Genomic DNA, 19,950 nt, shown 5'->3' with positions numbered 1-19,950 from the left:
TCAGTTAAGCGTCCGACTTTGGCTCAGGGCATGATCTCATGGTTCGTGGGTTCGAGCCCCGTGTTGGGCTCTGTGCTGACAGCTAGCTCAGAGCCTGGAGACTGTTTCAGATTCTGTGTCTCCCTCTCTCTCTGACCCTCCCCTGTTCACCTTGTCTTTCTCTCTCTCTCTCTCAAAAATAAATAAAACAGTAAAAAAAAATTAAAAATAAAAAAAAGAAATCCCTTCAGCTGGTAACTTTGTCTTGCCTCCTGCAGTGATTCCGTTACCCACATTGTAGCAGAAAACAACTCTGGCTCAGATGTCCTAGAGTGGCTGCAGGTACAGAATGTCAAAGCTGGCTCACAGCTAGAACTCCTCGACGTTTCCTGGCTGATAGAATCCATGGGAGCAGGGAAACCAGTGGAGATGACAGTAAAACACCAGCTCGTAAGTCCTATGGTTAATCTTTGCCCTTTGCTTGATGACTAGGCACATGGGCTATAGAATCAACAGACCTGAGCCTAAACCCCGGTGGTCTGCTTACTCCCTGATGACCCTGGACAAGTCACTCAGCTTTTCTGAGCTTCAGATTCCTCCTCTATGATAGAAGGTAGCAATAGAAACTACCTCACAACATGGTTTGAGAATTAGAGTAGCATACGTGTAAAGCACTTACCACTGGGCCTGATCTATGGAAGGCGTCTAATAAATTTAGCTATTTTTATGGACAACACTATGCACAAATGTTTCAAAATGTGGACGCTCTGATGTTCTGGTAGCTAGAAAAGTAGAGGCTTCCTTTTTTTTTTTTTCTTTTTTCTGACTATGATCATCCATAAAGAAAAACTAAAGAAAATTAAACTCTTAATTCCAAGTCCTTCACCATTGATGCTAAAACCTTCAGGGAGAAGGTTCAGATCATGAGTACATAAGTTCGTGGAAAAGGAAAATGGTACTTAACTGATGGTTCATTTGCACGTTTATTTTTCTCATTGCAAAAATAATACATGTTGGGGTACCTGGGTGGCTCAGCTGGTTAAGCCTCCAAGTCCTGATTTCAGCTCAGGTCATGATCTCACAGTTTGTGGGATTGAGCCCCATGGCAGACTCTGCACTGACCGCGTACAGCTTGCTTGGGATTCTCTTTCTCCCTCTCTCTGTTCCTCCCCAGCTCAAAATAAATAAAGAAACTTAAAAAAATACAATACATGTTAACTATAGCCAATTCAAATATTAGAGATGCATATAACATAAAATTTGGCTCTCCTATAATTTTATCCTCTCCAGGGACAATTGTCATCAAACTATCTACAACTTTTTTCTTCATAATATCTATTATTATTACTATTGATTGCTATTAAAAACTGATTCTCCTGCATTTGTTTAGGTGAAAAAAGACTATTCAGCTAGCCCGAACCCAGAACCCCAGATGACTTCACCACTTGTAAAAAAGATCTCGCAGTACGCATGTCAGAGAAGAACCACTTTAAACAACTTTAACCACATATTCACGGTAAGGGGCTTTACAACACTCCCCAGAGCAAATGAAGGGCTTGCAGCATCTTCCCATCGATCTGCAAACTCAATCATGAAATTTTCTGAAAATCTGGGAAAAATTTCCCCACACTCATTCACCCCCCGAGCCTGATCTCTGGTTCTTATTTTGGCCAAGAATGGATCTATTTCTGTCATAGAAATGGACAAATACAGTCAGAAATATATTTATATTCTTTAGAGATGGTAAACTACCATTTAATGAGAATTGTCACTTTGAAGCATAACACTTGTCAAAGGCAAATGTTTGGAAAAACCAAATACTATAATTAGTCCAAAACATAGTAAGAGCAAGTTACAAAGAAACAGCAATAATGGGTAAACAGTCTTTCCTGGGTAACCAGACAACTGAGAGATGGCGGACCTGGATTCCCACCTCTCTGACCTTAACTAGCTTGGGCAAGTCATTTCCTCTCTTTGAGCCTAGGTTTCATCCCCCATTCAACTAGAAACTAGCTAGATGGTCTCTAAGGCCCCACCCAGGCCTGACGTTTGGCAATTGTGTTGCAAACGACCCTAACAAGTCCACAGCTGCTTGCGCCTGGAGAAAGTAGTCAGGTTGTTAAAACATGTGGTAGCATATCAAATACAAAACTTCTCATTTCTAGACTCCCAGCCCCACATGTGCAAGGAAGAACAGGAAACTGAAGTACTGGGTGCAGAAGCGTGATGCCACCCAGCTGTAGCTACTTCCTGCTCTGCTAGAAATGCAAACGTGCCCTACCTTAAGCAACCCACCTTGGGTCTGTGTCACTGTGACCACCCCCGTTTGTTCATTCAACAAGCCCATGTTAAGTGCTGACTGTGTTTTACATACAAGCTGAGAGATGAAGGTGCCCAGTGAGCAGGCAGAATCCTGGACACAAGCTGGTGGGGAAGGCTGCGAGGAAGAGGGCAGGGTCATGCTGAGCAATGACTAGTAGGATGCAGTGGGCATGAGATCAGGTGTTGGTTAAATCACTCCTGAAAATCTAATGGAGGCAATCTCAAAGTTTCTTATGAAGCACTCTGTGACCGTCTTTTCAGTTCAGCTCTTCTCATAACAAGGGAGGGGTGCAAAGATATGGGAGACCCAATCCCACCCTTCAAGGAAACTGTCAGGAGGTGTTTCAACACTCAAAAAGAGCAAGAGGTGTTTGCAAGTGACTGCTAGGTCAGGTGCTCAGAACAGACCGAGTTTTGCTCACCCGGTTTCATTCTTCAGGACGCCTTCGAGGTGCTGGCTGAAAACTATGAATTTAGAGAAAATGAAGCCTCCTGTTTGGCATTTATGAGAGCAGCTTCTGTGCTTAAATCTCTGCCATTCACGATCATCAGTATGAAGGATACAGAAGGGATTCCCTGCTTGGGGGACAAAGTGAAGTGTGTCATCGAGGTAAGGGTGAAATGTGATTTGTCTTACTTCCTAATAGGAGGCAAGAGGGGGAAGGGAATGCAGTTCATATACAGATGTGGGATAGATATAGAGACAGGTAGATGGATAGATCCTATATACATACACACATACATATGTGTGTGTGTGTGTGTGTGTGTGTGTGTCTATGTGTGTGTATGGAAGGGGCAGGGAGACAGGGAGAGAATCTCAAGCAGACTCCACACTACCAGTGCAGAGCCTGATGTGGGGCTCCGTCCCATGAGATCATGACCTGAGCTGAAATCAAGAGTCAGACACTTAATTGGCTGAGCCACTCCAGGTGCCCCTAATAATTTTCTTTAACGGTTTTAAAGTTATATTTGAGACAGAGAGAGAGAGAGAGAGAGAGAGAAAGAAAGACATGAGTGCAAGCAGGGGAGTGGCAGAGAGAGGGAGACACAGAATCCAAAGCAGGCTCCAGGCTCTGGCCTATCAGCACAGAGCCCGATGTGGGGCTTGAACTCACGGACAGTGAGATCATGACCTGAGCTGAAGTTGGATGCTTAACCAAGTGAGCCACCCAGGCATCCCCTCTAATAATGTTTTCAACTGTCCATGCAGGAAATTATTGAAGATGGAGAGAGTTCTGAAGTTAAAGCTGTATTAAATGATGAACGATATCAGTCCTTCAAAGTAAGCAATTTTACATGTATTTATTGAAGATAGTTTTTCAGTTAATCCTATTACTTACTCTAAGTGGTTTACCGGCTTGGGCTGCTGTAACAAAATGCCACAGACCGGGTGGGTTAAACAACAAATATTTATTTTCTTATACCTTTTCAATGGGCCTTCACATGACACAGAGAGAGAGAATAATTTCCATGGTGCCTCTTCTTAGTAAGGCACAAACCCCATCACAAGGGCCCTACAGTCATGACCTCATCTAAACCTAATTCTCTCCAAAAGCCTCATCTCCAAACACCATCACAGTGGGGGTTAGGGCTTCAACATCCGAGTGGAAGGGGGGCACAATCAGTCCATAATAGTGGTCTAGGAAGCAGATGCCAAAATAAATATGGGTGCGCAAGCTTATTGCCATGTTATGGTGAGATACAAATTACCTTATATTCTAGGATCTGTCACTGATGGGCACAAATATCTTGGGGACACTGGGACCATGGTACAAAAGAAACCTGCTCTTAAAGAGCNACGAACCGCGAGATCATGACCTAAGCGAAAGTCAGACGCTTAACCGACTAAGCCACCCAGGCGCCCCATTCCTTCTCTGCTTTGAAGCAGGGGCTGGTACCTCTGAATGTTCCCGCCTTGGAGTTGCGGGTGGTAGAGATTTCTGCCCATCCCTTTGGTTCTGGAGTGATGTGCAGGCCTAAAAGGTGGTTGTGGGCAAGAGCCCAGGCTTGGAGGACAGACAGCCTGGATTTGAGTTTGGGCAGTGCCATCTACCAGCTGAGTGCTGGTAGGGAATTCATACAACCTACATGTGCATCCCTGAGCATCCCTCTTAAAACTGCAGAGCATGAGTGTGCATAAGGAACCCTTGGCCAAGGGGACCATCCGGTAGGGAAAGCTGTTGTCATGCATGGATGCCACAGGCAATTGGCGGTGAGATTACATTGAAGCCTGTGCAGATGCCAGCCCCTGCTTCTAATACCGTAGGTCAGGAAAGGACCCCCTGGCAAAAAGCTGTGTGCCAAGATCCACCCACTTGTCATATTCAGGAGAAACTGGGTCAGAAGTTTGCTTACACTGTTTTCCTAATCTCATGACCTTAAAAAGTATCACTTCATTGTCATAATGATCATTTCAGAAACTAAAGGCATGCCTTTCCCTGTTTCAGCTCTTTACTTCTGTGTTTGGAGTGGGATTGAAGACATCTGAGAAATGGTTCAGGATGGGTTTCAGAACTCTGAGTAAAATAATGTCAGACAAAACCCTGAAATTCACACCAATGCAAAAAGCAGGTAAATCGTCTCTCCTACAGATCTCCTGGTGTTGCCACGGGCTGTTCAGGTTGTGGGAGGGCTCTGAGTTAGCTGAATTTCAACTCCAATCTCGGCGAGCTGGGTGCCTTGCTTGTCCTCTTTTTTGTACTATGGTTAAAAGCACAAGATTTTGGAATCAGACAGACCTGGATCCAAATCCTGGCTCCAACACTGTGGCTGCGTGATCTCGAGCAAGCTCATTCAAGTGTTTGAGCCTAAGAAGGGGGTAACATTGGTAGTTAATGAGGGACAAATCAAATAATGCAGGCAAAGTCCATAGCACCGTGCGTGGCATGGAGCAAAAACGCTCTGCATGGTGGCTGTTGTCATTCCCGTGTCCAGATGTCAAATCGGGTTGTGCTGTTGATCTGGTTCTTACTGAACTGGCTCTAGACGTTTGGGTCCTGACTGTCTCCCGTGGGTGAAAGGCATGGGTGAGGAGTCAAGGGCAGAAAATGGACGTGAAGATTGAGGAGTAAAAAATATTTGAACGAATTAGAGTCATTGCTAGCATAAATGTGGATCTGCTTTAGAAACTGTAAGACACCAGAAAATAGGAGGGAAAGTATAAAAATCTAGACACAGGGCTGACCTACTCGCTCATGACCCACCAGTCTGGGAAGAGAAGACTATGTTGAGACAGGCAGCTGAAAGCCTGGCAGGACATCTCGCAGGTTGAAGGTGGTGGCTTAGACACTTCCATTTATGGGAGGCTCAGTAAAATGTCTTTTTAATGAAGAAATGCCAATGAAGGGTCAAAAATTGTACATGTTTTAAAATTTATTTTTTAACATGCAATAGACATACAATATAATTGGGACTCAAAAGAGCAAGGCACATCCAGCAGTGTTGACTACAGCCACCTCATTGTGCATACAGGATGTGCATTACATCCCTGGTACTTATTTATCTTGTAACTGGAAGCTGGTACCTTCTTTTGATCACTTTCTTCCACCCACACTGGCCTCTGATAATCACAAATCTGATTTCTCTTCTATGAGTTTTTGTTTTTAGATTTCACACATAAGTGAGGCCATACTGTATTTGTCTTTTGTGGACTTATTTCACTTAACATAATGCCCTCAAGGTCCATCCGTGTTGTTGGAAATGGCAGGATTTCCTCATTTTAGTGGCTGAATAATACCTGTTTACAAGCGTGTGCGTGCACACACGCGCGCGCGTGCGCACACACACACACACACACACACACTACAACTTCTTTATCCACTGATGTACATTTACGTAGTTTCCATGCCTTGGCTATTGTGAATAATGCTGCTATGAACATGGCGGTGTATATATTCCTTTGATGGTGTTTTCATTTCCTTCAGATATATTCCCAGAAGCAGGCTTGCTGGAACACATAGTAGTTCTATTTGTAATTTTTGGAGGAAGCTCCCTCCATGGGTCTGTGGGAATAACCAAGTCATCATAACAAAGAGGTCTGAGCTTCCATCCTAAATCTCTAGGTATTATCTTTAAATAATTACAGGGCACAGTTTATTGATTAAGAAGGCTGGTTCTTTAGTAAGAAGCCATATTTGAACACCTTGGTTTCTAGACGGATATGAAACATAGTCTCTTTCTTAGTCAGGAAATTGTAAGACTCTTACAAGTCAGAAAGTGAAGAGTCATCATTACCACGAAAAATTCACAAGCAAGAGAATAGTGATTACTCATCTCTGTGGAAACAGTTTGTTGATGCCTGTGGTCATGTTCACTCTATTTGGGGGCGGAATCCCCTCTCACAGAGGGCTGGTCATATCACGTGTCACTCTCTTCATTGACCTGTCCAATGGCCCCTCAGGATTCCTCTATTATGAAGACCTCGTCAGCTGTGTGACCAGGACAGAAGCAGAGGCAGTCGGTGTGCTGGTTAAAGAGGCCGTCTGGGCATTTCTGCCTGATGCCTTCGTCACCATGACAGGAGGATTCCGGAGGTAGATAATGAGGGCTGCTTTTGCCACCCCTGTTCTAACACCTTCAATTCCTCCCCACATTCAGAAGTTCAGGCTTTTAAATGGCACAAATGCCTTTGGTGATCTGGGGCCAGCCTCTCTCTGTGGCCTCATCTACTGCAGGTCATGTTTCCACTCCAGCAACCCCAAATGGCTTGTCTCTCTTTGCACATGTGGAGCTATTTCATGCCTCTGTGACTTGCTGAGTCAGACCCTTCCGTGTTTGGACGTGCTTTCCTCAAATTGTCACCTGGCTGACTTTTCCTCAACTTTTAAGACTCAGTTCAGGTACCATGCTCAGCCAAGCACCCCTCCCCGGTGCTATCTGTTAAGTAATTTGTTTGTATGCATGCCTTCCTCACACAGTTTGTAGAAACTAGTGCTCTGTGAGAACCTGGTGGCTGGCACAAAATAGGTGCTCAAAAAATACCGGCTGAGTCACTGAATGAATGAATGAACTCTTTGCAGAGATATGTGCAGTTGTTGGATGTTGAGGCCTCCTTTTTGGAAAGAAATTACTTCCTTCCCACCTCTTCCTCCAGCTCTCCCTGTGGCCCTCTTACCTGTTAGCTGTTGGCCACTCTAGGAAGCCACGTTTGAAGTGAGGGAGCAAGCGGGAGAAGAAGATCAAACGTCTAAGAAAATGCCTTCAGTCAATGCCATGATCCTGAGAGCTTTCGCTTGTATCGTGTGCATACAGTTCTTGGTTTGCTGGTCCCCATGCTTGTCGCTGAATGTATGTGTGGGGGTGGGGGTGCACATGTGAGTGCACAGAAGAAATTGCTTCCTGTGTTACTTTTTACCCACGCATATATAATCATATACATACCATGTGTGACATTTTTCTATGTCATAAATTTATCTTGCAAGGAGTAGAGTTGTACAATCCAGGATATTTTGTTGGTTTAAAACAGAATGTCACGAGCTTTTTGTGTTGCAAACCTTGAGCATAGGGCATAGAAACAAAGGTGACTTTGAAAAATTGAGAGCTAAAAACCGAATTCATTTCCATTTTATACTTTTTTTTTTTTTTTTTTTTTTTTGTTTTTGGTCAGGGGTAAGAAGATTGGGCATGATGTAGATTTTTTAATTACCAGCCCTGGATCAACAGACGAAGATGAGGAACAACTTTTACCTAAAGTGATGAACTTATGGCAAAGGAAGGTAAGAAGAAGGATCACAAGTAGATGCGTGGACACTCAAGCATTCCATTAATACCACTGAATTTTGCACACTATTTACCTCGTCTTTGTGTCGTGACCATATACTTGATTCTCCGCGATTTGCAACAGCTTGCACGATGCCACGTGACGCACAGTGAGACTTACCCGCCTGGGGTCCTAGAGTCCGTGTTGTGGATATCTATCTTGTTTATACACACCTGTCCTGTGTCCAAACGGGCCGAGGACCCCACGTCTCTGCGTCCGACCAGAGGAAGCGGCGCAGCCCCTAAACGAATAGGGCGCATGCGCGGTAGAGACCTGGGCGGTGTGAGATGGGAGGCAGCAGGCTTAGGGGTGGGGCGGGACGACCCGGACTGGGATACAATCGGCCAGGAGATGTCGCTGCTGCCTTGAACTCTCTGCGGGTCAACAACCACCTAGACTTTGTGCTGAGATGGGAAGAAGGAAACCAAAGAGGACCAGCTGAGCTTAGAAGCCCCCACGCAGTGAGGGGATCAGACTTGCCCCGGGGGACCTGTTGCCCAGCAGGGGAAGCGAAGGACCGCCAGCAGCCAGAGCCGCCCACAGGGCCCTGGCCCGCGCCTCACTCCAGGGAGACCTCCACTTCCCAAAGAGCCCAGAGGGCCACACTCCAGGGCCCCGTAGGCCTGGCGGGCTGAAGATGCTGGCGCTAGTGTGTTCTGGCCCAGCTTCATCCTTCCGGAGTGATCTAGCCTCTGCTGGGTGTGGGCCAGCCTCCCTGCTCTGCCAGAGGGAGAAAAGCCTCAGATAAAGTGAAAATAAGAGCGAGAAACACACGACCCTGGAGCCAGGAGCACCAGAAGTGAGGACCCAGCACTGGAACCAGATCCAGATTCACCTGCGAGGCCATACCAAGGCTGCTCTGTCCTTCTCAGGAGAGTGGCCCCCGGGCTGCCAGGGACCCTGAGAATGAACCTCATCGGCCAAGCCAGAGGAAGGCAGGTGGAGGAGGAGTCAGCCCCACCTGCACAGGCCCCTCTGCTCGGCTCAAGCAGGAAAGGTGGTCATTCCTCATGGGTACACAGCACAGTTCATAGGCCTGCTCGCCAAGGCCTGGGTGGGGACAGCAAGACCTAGGACTCCTGTGAAGCTGGGCCTGTCTGACCTTAGTGTTTAGGGACTGCACTCTCCATGCTCTGGACTGTTCCAGACTAAGATGGAGATGGTGATGTGGGGACACGGAAACAAGGAGCCCCTTTTCTTTTCGTCTTTCCTCAGTTTGAGGCAACCAGACCTCTGGCCTCCAAGCAAAGAGATGGGCAGGCGCGGATGGAGGCCGACATTAAGCCCGTGGGTTTTATTTGGGACTTTAAAAGCACAACCCTGCAGCTTACTGGCTGCATGACCTGGGCTGCTTCGCTTAATCCTTCCTCATCTATAAAACAGGGACAGCAAGGCTCTCTTGCTTCATTAACGGAGAGGATTAACTGAGAGAATTAGATAAAGCACTTGAAGCCATGCCCAGTAATAGTAAATACCTAATAACCAGTGGCCGTTAGTGTAATTGCTCCTGCACAGGTACTTACTGAGCTCTGCTGGAGAGCTGGGCCCCGTGCCAAGTGAGGGCACCCAGGAGCCAGCAGCTGCACCAGCTCCTCCTCTGAGCTTGCAGACAAACAGGACCTCAGGGAAGAGACACCGAGTGGCAGTTGGGTGTCCCAGCTCTGCCTGCACCCCTGCAGAGCCCCGGACCTGCCTCCACCACCTTGGCTGTGAAGTCCTCATGGGGAACTTCCATTTCTACCTCACTCCTCAGCCCTGACATTCTTACCAGAACTCGCATGTTCCAGATTATACGGATGATATCCCACGTGGGCACAGGCATGAATACACTCACACAGCACACGTGTATTACGTGAGCGTGATGAACAGCCAGGAGGCGTCGGTTTGGGCTGCCCATCTGATGAACGAAATGCGCACCTTGGAGAAGACCCCTTGGTCAGTGGGAAGAAAAGGAGGAAAAGGAGCTTGGAAATACTGATCGTTGGCAGAGGTCCCCATTTCAAACATCCCTTCAGCCTGAACTCTTCCTGCCACCACAGCTCAACCCAAAGCGGGGAGGGCTCACTGGGGTGGGGTTCACCCCTGGTGGCTGGGACCTTGCTCAGGGCCGCTCACTGTCCACCAGGCTGCATCCTCAGTTTGTGGAAGGCTGACAGACAAAGTATTACTACTTCAGAGTAGAGAACATATTCATTCCTACTGAGAAACAGGCTTGACTTTGAATGGGGGATGCGGAGTCTTCTGAGAAGGGGTTGGCACGAATTGAAACAGAAGCTGGGTGGATCCTGGCTGTCAAAAAGGGGGAGGCGTCACCCTCTGGCCTTGCAACCTTCCCTGCTTGGCTGGGGGTGACTAAACATGCGGCGATGGTGCCTCCTTCTATGCGAGAGGCAAAGCTGAGGGCTAAACACTTCTCTCCCACCCTGTGTCATAGACCTGAGAGTCATGTGCTCAGCTCCCCGGGAAGGCGGGGAGGAAGGAACAGGGAAAGGCCTCCCTCCTGGTTAGGAGGAGTACCTTAGTTTCCAGTAGGAAGAATATAACATGTGGCTGGGAAATGGAACCCTCTGGCTATTGATGGGCCACCAGAGCCCAAAACTAAACGAGTTTTTAAAGAAGGAGAGAACCTACCCAAGGGAAAATGGGGAGCAACGAGGAAGGGAACGGTAGAAAATAAAGATGTTCCCTAAACAGCCCAGGCCAGACAGCAGGAGGCGATGTCAGGAGTTGTGCGTGTGTTTAACAGCTGTGCTCTGCTGCAGACTAAAGTGTCTGAATATGCAGACGGGAGCTTTTTATTCAAAATGTGCATTCCCAAACACCTTGCAAAAGTCCAAGCAAACCCCTACAAAGGATGGCCCGTTGTCTATGACCAGCCAATGTCACCACCCTGTGGCGATAGTATAAACACAGCTATGATTCCTAGGAAGACAACTTTGAGGATTTGGGGGGAAGGTGGGTGTTATTGCAAATTTAACTTCAGAGAAAGACTTGTTAATATTTTAATAACTCACTTTTCAAATGTACATAATGCAAGTTCACAAGAAAGGCTGCTACACTGTACTCATTTTTGTAAGTTGCATTAACAAGCAGAATTGTGTTTTCTTGAGCTGGTTATTAGATTATTCTATAGCAATATTTGGAGTCTCCCCCAGAGAGTCATCCCGGCGTCAGTGCTCCACCCCCCCTCAAATGGTATGTGTTTTTTCTAATACCTTTCCCTGGGGGAGGCACTGAAGGGCTAGAGATCAGCAAAAGGAAAAGTATCCCATCAAAATCCGGCTGAATTGAACAAGGTCTCCCGGAGGGCTACAGAAGAAATGCAAAGCATTCCTAATAACAAGATTATCTGAGCCAGTGTGATGCTCACGTGTGCTCCCTGGACCAGGAGCACCAGCATCTCCTGGGAACTCACTAGAAATGCAAATCCTCACCCTTCTTCCTTCCACTGAATCACTCTGGGGAGACGCCCCCACAGACTGCTGTGACAAACCTTCCAAATGCTTCTGATGATAAAATTGGAGAACGTCTGACCTGAGGAATGCGTGGTAACAGATCACGTAGCCTCAGAGCTATGACTGAATTATGGTGAGGTTATTTGCTTTGTTAGCTGGCACTCAAGATTTGGCGGTTGATTACACATTTCTGCCTCTCCCTGCCCCACATCTGCCCTGTGCTGTGAGGAATTCCCACGGAGCAGACAAATCGGAGGGTCGCTGAGCACGACTCAGCATCCCTTCTTATCGGTCTGACTCAGCAACACGGGGGGTAGATCTGTGCCACTAACTGTATCCCAGTCTCCGAGGCGGACAGAGTGACAATCTTCAAATGCAACCTAGAAGTCGTGAGTCGTGCTGCTCAAAAGTGAGGCTGAGACTCGGGCCACAACCCTTTGGGCCAAGTAAACTGGGTCAACCATATAATATAGACAGACACTGACTCAGAGCAACTGCATAAAAACAGCAGGCTTTTGTTCATGATGGGTTTGTTCTCAAAGTGGTGAGGCAAGTTTCTGAGCCCTGACTAGCGATTCAGGAGTAAGGAGAGGGATTGTCAGGCAGCTTTGCCACAAAGTGGCCTTGACACCTCTAATTGCTAAGCTCCTCTGCTACATAGGATAATACACCCACTTCCTGGCTCCCTCTCCCCGTGGTACCAGGTGGGCTCACATAGCAAGGGCACAACATGCCCACGTTCTGCTCAAATCTGTAAAGCTTCTGCTAAGAGCATTCATTAACAGCCCAGTATCAAACTACAGACCGTGTCCACTGGGGGCTCTTCCTGATGTCCTTCTGTTTGCTTTCAGGGATTAGTTTTATACTACGACCTTGTGGAGTCGACGTTTGAAAAGTTAAAGTTGCCCAGCAGGAATGTGGATGCTTTAGATCATTTTCAAAAATGCTTTCTGATTTTAAAATTGCACCATCAGCCAGTGGACAGTGGCAGATGCAGCCAGCAGGAAGGGAAGACCTGGAAGGCCATCCGTGTGGACCTGGTCATGTGCCCCTATGAGCGCCGTGCCTTTGCCCTGCTGGGCTGGACTGGCTCGCGGGTAAGTGCTACACAGATCCAAAAGAGGTAGGCTGGGGTCAAGCCGGGCCCAGGAGAGAGACAATGGCAGTGGGACTGTGGAGACAGAGAGGAGTGCCCAGAAAACTCCAAATCTGGGCATTGTCCCTGCAGGCGGTCAAGTGAGACCGATTAATTTAAACAATTATTCTCAGTGTGGTCCCAGGCTGGCAGCATCAGATCACCTGGGAGCAGGTTAGACATGTAAATTATCCGCCCTACCCGCCCCCCCCGCCAGACCTCCTGAATCAGAAACTCTGGGGTTAGAGCCCAGCAATTGTAAAAAGCCCGGCAGGTATTTTGGATAGCTGGAGAGCGAGGACCACTGAAACAGAGAAAGCATCGAGGTGGCTGAGGACACAGGTGTGGCCTTTCCCTGACCTGTCATTAGCCCCTGTTCTGCCTCTCCCAGGCTGGGTGATCCCTGTGTCCTCGAAGACTTACCTTTCCCACCAGGGAAGTGAGAGCAAGGACCTGGGTCACCTCCCTGGGCTGCAGGGATGGGTGAGATGAAGCTGGCAAAGTCCCCAGCACCACTCCGTGCACGTGATCGGTGCTCGCCAAGTGGCAGCTCTCACTCCCATCCTGTTACATTCACAGCGATGGTGCCCAGATTTGAATCTCATTAACGTGAACTTCCCCCGCCTGATGTAAGCACTGCCTGCTTTCGTCAGTGTCCCCAGTCAGCTAGCTGTTACTTGAGTGACGTGAGTCGTTAGAGGGTTTCACATGGATGAATGACATAAAATTAATTGTCCTCAACCTTGAGCTAAATGCCTGGTGTCTTTGCCTGAGAGTGTAATTATTTCAGCAGAGGGTCTTGGCCCTAGAATTTCTCACCCTCATCAAAAATGTTGGCTGACATTTTTCATGCATAAAAGTTGGAAAACCTGGTAAAATAATATATCGTGAATGCAGCTTGTTCAACAGACGTGAATCTTTGGGAGCCAGAGTCTGTTGAGACAGAGGAGGGTTCCAAAAACAAGTCCCAAGTTATACAAGGTCAGGACAGTTAGGCGTCACTGGTAGAAACGGTTGCCTTTTGTCAATTTTGTTTGAAGACAGGCATGTTTTCAGCCCATTTTAGTCTCTTCTCTCAGTTCTTGGACATTGCTGCTATTGGTTCCGCAGGCGCTGATAGAACACTAAGCATTTTGCCCAGTGACTTGAAATTATTCAACCTCTTTGAACCCCCGTTGCCCCATCTCTGTTGTGGATAATCGCGGTACCCGCCTCTTATTGTCGCCGTTTGGGTTAAATGAGAGGCTGCATGTGTTCGAATATGGTGCATGCTCAGCATATGGTAGCTACCTGTGTTATTATCTTTATGCCCTGCTTATGCAACCACTGAATACGGTGGGTTTTGTCTCCAAGTGGGTACCTGTTGGTGGATGACCAGAATTAGGTTTAGTCTAAAATTCTGCAGGTGAGAAATTCAACTTCACCTTTTTACCCAAAGATTTCAGGGCCTGGGAAGTGTTCTCAAGACAATTCAAGTCATCTATGAACCTCACCTCAACTTGGGGATTACAAATGTGAATGGTGCCCTCTAGAGTTCTGCAGTGCACAACTTGCACAACTGTATGCAGCAGCCCTTGGCCAATCTGAAGTCTGTTGTGACCAATGATACAGTCAGACTGTAGCGCCAATGCCCCTGCTCAATGTTCAGCTTCCTTCATTTGAAACATAAGACCTCGTCCTAGCCCTGCCTATTTTGCAGGGTCGTTGTGAGAAACTAAAGAGGTTTTATTTATTTATTTACTTACTTATTTATTTTATTTTATTTTATTTTATATTTGAGAGAGACAGACAGAGAGCAAGCAGGGGAAGTGCAGAGAGATGGAGACAGAATCTGAAGCAGGCTCCAAGCTTCCCGATGCGGGGCTCAAACTCACGAGCAATAAGATCATCACCTGGGCTGAAGTTGGACGCTCTAGTGGTACCCCACTAAAGAGGTTTTAAAGCAGAGGATTTTATTTTTTTTTAATGTTTTATTTATTTTTGAGAGAGAGAGAGACAGTGTGAGCAGGAGAGGGGCAGAAAGAGAGGGAGACACAGAATCCGAAACAGGCTCCAGGCTCTGAGCTAGCTATCAGCACAGAGCCCGATGCAAGGCTTGAACCCATAAACCATGAGATCATGACCTGAGCCAAAGCCAGATGCTTAACTGAATGAGCCACCCAGGCATGCCTAAAGCAGAGGATTTTAAACCGTCTTGGGTAAAGTGCCTGAGCTTTGGGATTCAGGATTCTGGGGACCAGCTCTACCATAGGTTGTATGGCCTCAGGTAAATGACTTAGGCTCTCTGGGCATGCTTTCTTCCTCTGAAAAATGGACTAATAGCAGCCCCACTTCACAGGATTGTAATGAGCATCCCAGCACAATTTTGAGTCCAACTACATACTTAAAACTGTTCTCTTCGAGGGGCACTTGGGTGGCTCAGTCAGTTAAGCATTTGACTTTGGTTCAGGTCATGATCTCATGGTTTGTGAGTTCGAGCCTCACATCAGGCTCTCAGCTGTCAGCGCAGAGCCCGTTTTGGATCCTCTGTCTCTTTCTCCCTCTCTTTCTTTCAAAAATAAATAAACATTTGGGGCCCCTGTGTGGCTCAGTCGGTTAAGCATCTGACTTCGGCTAAGGTCATGATTTCACAGTTTGTGGGTTTGAGCCATGCCTTGGCCTCTGTGTTGACAGCCCAGAGCCTGGAGCCTGCTTTGGATTCTGCCTCTCTCCTCTCTCTTTCTCTCTCTCTCTTTCTCTCTCTCTCTCTCTCTCTTTCTGCCCCTCCCCCATTCATGCTCTGTTTCTCTCTCTCAAAAATAAAAAAAATATTTAAAACTTTAAAAAATAATAAACATTTAAAAAAGTCTGTTAAAAAATATGTTCCCTTCAAGGTAATTAAAGAGTCTTTTAGACTCTTTTAGAAGCTGTTAAATATTAGTGGTGATAAAGCAGATCAGAAAATTAATATAAAGCAAGAAGTGAGCCCAGCGCCTGGCATAAGGTGCACTCTCCATAGATATTAAGAAGGATGTCATTGCCTGTTTCAGGCCTTGTCTGGTACAGCTGAGTGATCCCCCTGTAACATAAGTCAGATCAGGTCCCTCCCCTGATCAAAGCCTTGCAGAGACTCCACCATTTAACTCAGAGTAAACTACAGTGGCTCATGAGACTCTGCATGATCTCACCCCCTCATCCCTCTGAACTCCTCTCCTACTGCTCTCTTCCTAAACAGGCCAGGCTCGCTCCACACTAAGATTCGCTCCACGCTAAGGCTGTGTTCTAGCTGTTCGTCTGCCTGGAGAGCTCTCCCCGCAGAGTCCACTTGGCTCTGTTTTCTTACACACCAGCGGTGCTGGGGAGCGGGTCCCAGCCTCGGCCAACTTTCCTAAACTAGGAAAGGCTCTTTGCCACTAGAGGGCGCAATTATCCCGTGCTTTCCTCTGAACATCGCAAGGAAAGATCAACATTTCTGGATCTGTGCTTAACCTCAACAGCAGCTTTATTCACTATCCTCTATCTTAGGCTTCAGTTTTCACTCCCTGCACCCTCAGAGGCTGCTTTGATGATAGGACATGCTATTCTGGGACAGGTGGCTCAAATCATCGGTTTTACAGAATCTCATCCAAGAGGCTGTTAGAGCCAGAAGGGACCCTACTAATGTACTTTCTTCATCCTCCTGCTGACCAGTCAAGAATCAGAGAAGCTAGGTGACTTGCCAAAAGAGACGGAGCCAAATAGGGACAAAATCCAGGCTGGAATTTGGGTCTCCTCACTCCTCATTCTCTTTTACCATGATGATGCTCCAAATAAAAAACAACTATTATTTATCCAGCATTTGCTTGGGACCAGGTATTATCCTGGACACAGTCCTCACAGCATTTATTTATTCATTCATCAAACACTTGCTGTCCATCTTCTGTGTGCCAGCCACTATCAGAGAAGGGAACATGGTTATGAACAAAGCCAGTCAGGCTCCCGTTTTCAAGGAGCTTACATTCTAGTGTGTCGTCACAGAGCTCCGCCCTTGGAGAGAAAATTGCTTTCAGAATGTTCCCTGGAGATAAATAGATATTTCATTATAGGGATTTTGATATCTCTAAACACATAATACCGAAGACATTCTAAACTTAATAGTAATTTATTTTACTTATATCTTGTCCAGCACTTTGAGAGAGACATCCGGCGGTATGCCACGCACGAGCGCAAGATGATCCTGGATAACCATGCTTTATATGACAAGACCAAGGTAGAGTCACCTCCCCAGGATGGGCTGCTTTGATCCTCATCCCTGTGGCTGGCTCCCTGAGCACTTTTCCTGAACTGATGTTTGCCCTGAGTGTCCTATTCCCACAGATCACANCTGCCCAGAATATACCTCAAGGTCTTCGGGCTCAAAGATGATGAGCATGTTGGGTGCTTAGAACCAGTCCAGCAGTGAATGTTAATTGTGTTGGATATATCTTTGGTGTTTGCAATGAATAACTCCAAAGAAAACCAAGGGTTCCCCCAAATCACAAATACCACTCAAGTACCCTTAAATGCACTGGGCAGTAGCGTTTTGAGTGACCACTGGATCATTAATGAGAGCATTTGGCAAGAGGGAGAGCCACAGAGCTGCCCTGAGATGTAGATGAGCAGTCAGTAAGTCTCCCTCCCCAGCTATGTAACTCACTTGGTGTGCTAGACTTGCACTGGGCAGGATCCAAAGTCGTGCCTCGGCAAAATGATAAATTACTGAATGAATTATGAAGAGTTAAATATTCATCTGTTAAATCTACACGCCAGGGTCTACTGTTCTTACAGTGGCCAAGGACGCTAAACTAAACTCTGAGGAGGAATAAGACACAAAATAACTAGAAGTTATCTTTACCCTCTAGGTGCTGACAGCCTACAGGAGCTGTAATTTAGTTTGAGCTGTCTCAGTTACAAGTGTCAGAAACCCAGTCCAAGGTGGGACTGGAAAAAAGTATACTTGGCTTATATGCTGCAGCATCTGGGGGTAATACTCACCTCAGGTCTGTCTGTATCCAGGTGCTGATGCAGGTTCTCCTCGGTGTTGGTTTCAGCCTCGGGCATGGTTTTCCCATGATTCCCATCCTTCCAACTTAACAGAGAAGAGACTCTTTCCTAATAGTTCTGGAAAGAGTCCTAGATGATATTCGTTGGCCAGGCCTGGGTCGTGTGGCCATCCCTTAACCCTTCACCATGGCTCTGATTGGCCAGGCTTTGATCACATGGCCCTCCTTGGAGACGGAATTAGCCCCTCCTGATCCTCTCAGACCGAGAGTCAGGAAGGGTGGTTTCTCAAAGAAAAATCAAGGTGCTGCTGTCAGACAAAAGGGCCATAGATGTTGGCAGGAAAGCCTCAGGTGTCAAGCATGTGAGTGGAGGCAGATTCACGTAACGCAGTGTAGGAATGCTTGCAAATTAACACAGACTAAATGCTTCATAACGGCGTGCATCTTAAATGTCCAACACTGCTATAGGCAAGAAGGGATGAGGGCGAAGTGGTGTTTTCATCTAAAAGAGATCATGGGGTAGGAGCCAGGGGGGTGGGGGCGGGCAGATGAGGAAGGCCAGAAGGAGAACCCCGCATATGCAAGTATCCTATGATTGGGGCACCTGGGTGGCTTAGTCGGTTAAGCGACTGACTTCGGCCCAGGTCCCGATCTCGCGGTGTGTGAGTTCAAGTCCCACATTGTTCTCTGTGCTGACAGCTCAGAACCTGGACCAGCCTGCTCGGATTCTGTGTCTGCCTCTCTCTCTGCCCCTTCCCCTGCTTGAGCTCTGTCTCTCTCTCTCAAAAAACTAAACATTAAAAATAATTTCTTTAAAACAGTATCCTATAATTGCCTCTCCTCGTTCCCTGGAGCAGGAGTACATAATCCTGGCTGCATGTGAGACTTACCCAGAGCCTTTACACAGACTGGCCACAGGACCTCTCCTGAGATTCTGATTTCATTGAACTGGAGTGTAGCTCAGGCGTCAGTGTTTTTTTTTAAAGTTCCTTTAGGGATTCTAATAAACAACTGTGGTTAAGAACGACAGACCCATTGGAAAAATACTAAATACCTTTAGCTAAATATGTAAGGCTGTCATAATTTTACCTTAATTTATAAAATACCATATTTTGGGGTGGGAAAATATTAAAATTACAGAAGTCAGTTAATATTTAAAAAAAGAGAAATCAAGATGACTTTTTATACTCAGAAGCAGGGAATTATGCTTTAGTAATAATCCATTCTGCCAAGATAATTTACAAAGTAAGACTTTCACTATGTCAGCATGAAGATATTTAAAAGTATCTGAACGCACATATTTCTTTTTATGCTTTCAGAAAAAATTCCTCAGAGCAGAAAGCGAAGAAGAAATTTTTGCACATCTGGGATTGGATTACATTGAACCATGGGAAAGAAATGCCTAGAAAAAGTTGTCAACTTTTTTCAGATTTTCTTTTCAGGTTAAGTAAATTATGCTCCATATTATACTAAAGATGCCTTAGGAAAACATGAGATTTTTTTAAGCCCTATTGAAATGCAAACTGCTTTTAGAAATAGTTTTGGAAACATGATAAGGCACCACCCCCTGGTAATGGGTTTTGCTCTAACAGGCCATTAGTATGACGGTTGCTTAGACTTCACAATGCATTTTTCCATAGAAACATTGTTGTGTTGATGGCTCGTTTCCAAGGGGGCTCGTCAAAGCCCACTTTGCCCCAAGTGTAGCTGAAATACTATACATTTGCAATAAAAATAGGAGGAAACAAGATGGTGGGGTCTTCTTTTTCACTCAAATACTATAAAATATTCTAAACAAAAATGTGACAAAATGAAACAATGAAGAGTTCAAGATTTATCTTGAGAGAAACAGGTTTGACTAGAAGATCAGAGATTCTGGAGGGGGTTCTGGGTCCCTTCTGAAGCTTCAGGAGGAGGGGGTACTAACTCTTGACCCACTTTGCTCAAGCCATTGTCTGCTCCTCCTCTCACCAGAGCTGCTTCCCTGGGCACCCAGCTATCTCTGAGTCTCTCTCTGGATCTCAGTGGCCCTTCCCTCTCAGGGAGACACTGTCTCTTGGTCCTTTCATCTTGGGGAACCCCACTCCCTGCTTAAGGAAGGCAGCTTTGAAAGCACATGTCGGCATTGGCAGTAACTGGGTTTGTAGAACCTGTTCTTAGTTGCTGGAAGAAGAAGGGCATGTTTCTGGGCAATCAGAGGTCTCTGGGTAAGAAAGGAATGTCTCTACAACATATCAGAGTGGAGCTGGTGGGTGGATCCTGAGATACCACGGACCCAGGCTCTCCCACCGGGAGACCCTG

At 46.5% G+C, this 19,950-nt stretch overlaps 1 protein-coding gene across 1 annotated transcript in view; it reads left to right on the top strand.

The window, feature by feature from the left end:
* Positions 1-19,385, top strand: part of DNTT (DNA nucleotidylexotransferase) — a 29,976-nt gene extending 10,591 nt beyond the window's left edge. The window contains exons 2-11 of the mRNA XM_077779348.1: positions 258-441; positions 1,370-1,495; positions 2,741-2,911; positions 3,512-3,583; positions 4,749-4,872; positions 6,701-6,833; positions 7,907-8,015; positions 12,366-12,611; positions 16,794-16,877; positions 18,969-19,385. Coding sequence (XP_077635474.1) covers positions 258-441; positions 1,370-1,495; positions 2,741-2,911; positions 3,512-3,583; positions 4,749-4,872; positions 6,701-6,833; positions 7,907-8,015; positions 12,366-12,611; positions 16,794-16,877; positions 18,969-19,055 — 1,336 coding nt within the window. The 3' untranslated portion in view covers positions 19,056-19,385. The remainder of the gene's footprint in view (positions 1-257; positions 442-1,369; positions 1,496-2,740; positions 2,912-3,511; positions 3,584-4,748; positions 4,873-6,700; positions 6,834-7,906; positions 8,016-12,365; positions 12,612-16,793; positions 16,878-18,968) is intronic.
* The last annotated feature ends 565 nt before the right edge of the window (positions 19,386-19,950 follow it).

The sequence above is a fragment of the Crocuta crocuta genome, unplaced genomic scaffold (assembly GCF_008692635.1).
Source record: "Crocuta crocuta isolate KB4526 unplaced genomic scaffold, BGI_CrCroc_1.0 scaffold170, whole genome shotgun sequence".
Lineage (NCBI taxonomy): Eukaryota > Metazoa > Chordata > Mammalia > Carnivora > Hyaenidae > Crocuta > Crocuta crocuta.
Note: the sequence above shows the minus strand (reverse complement) of the source record. Positions and strands in the feature narration are given on the sequence as shown.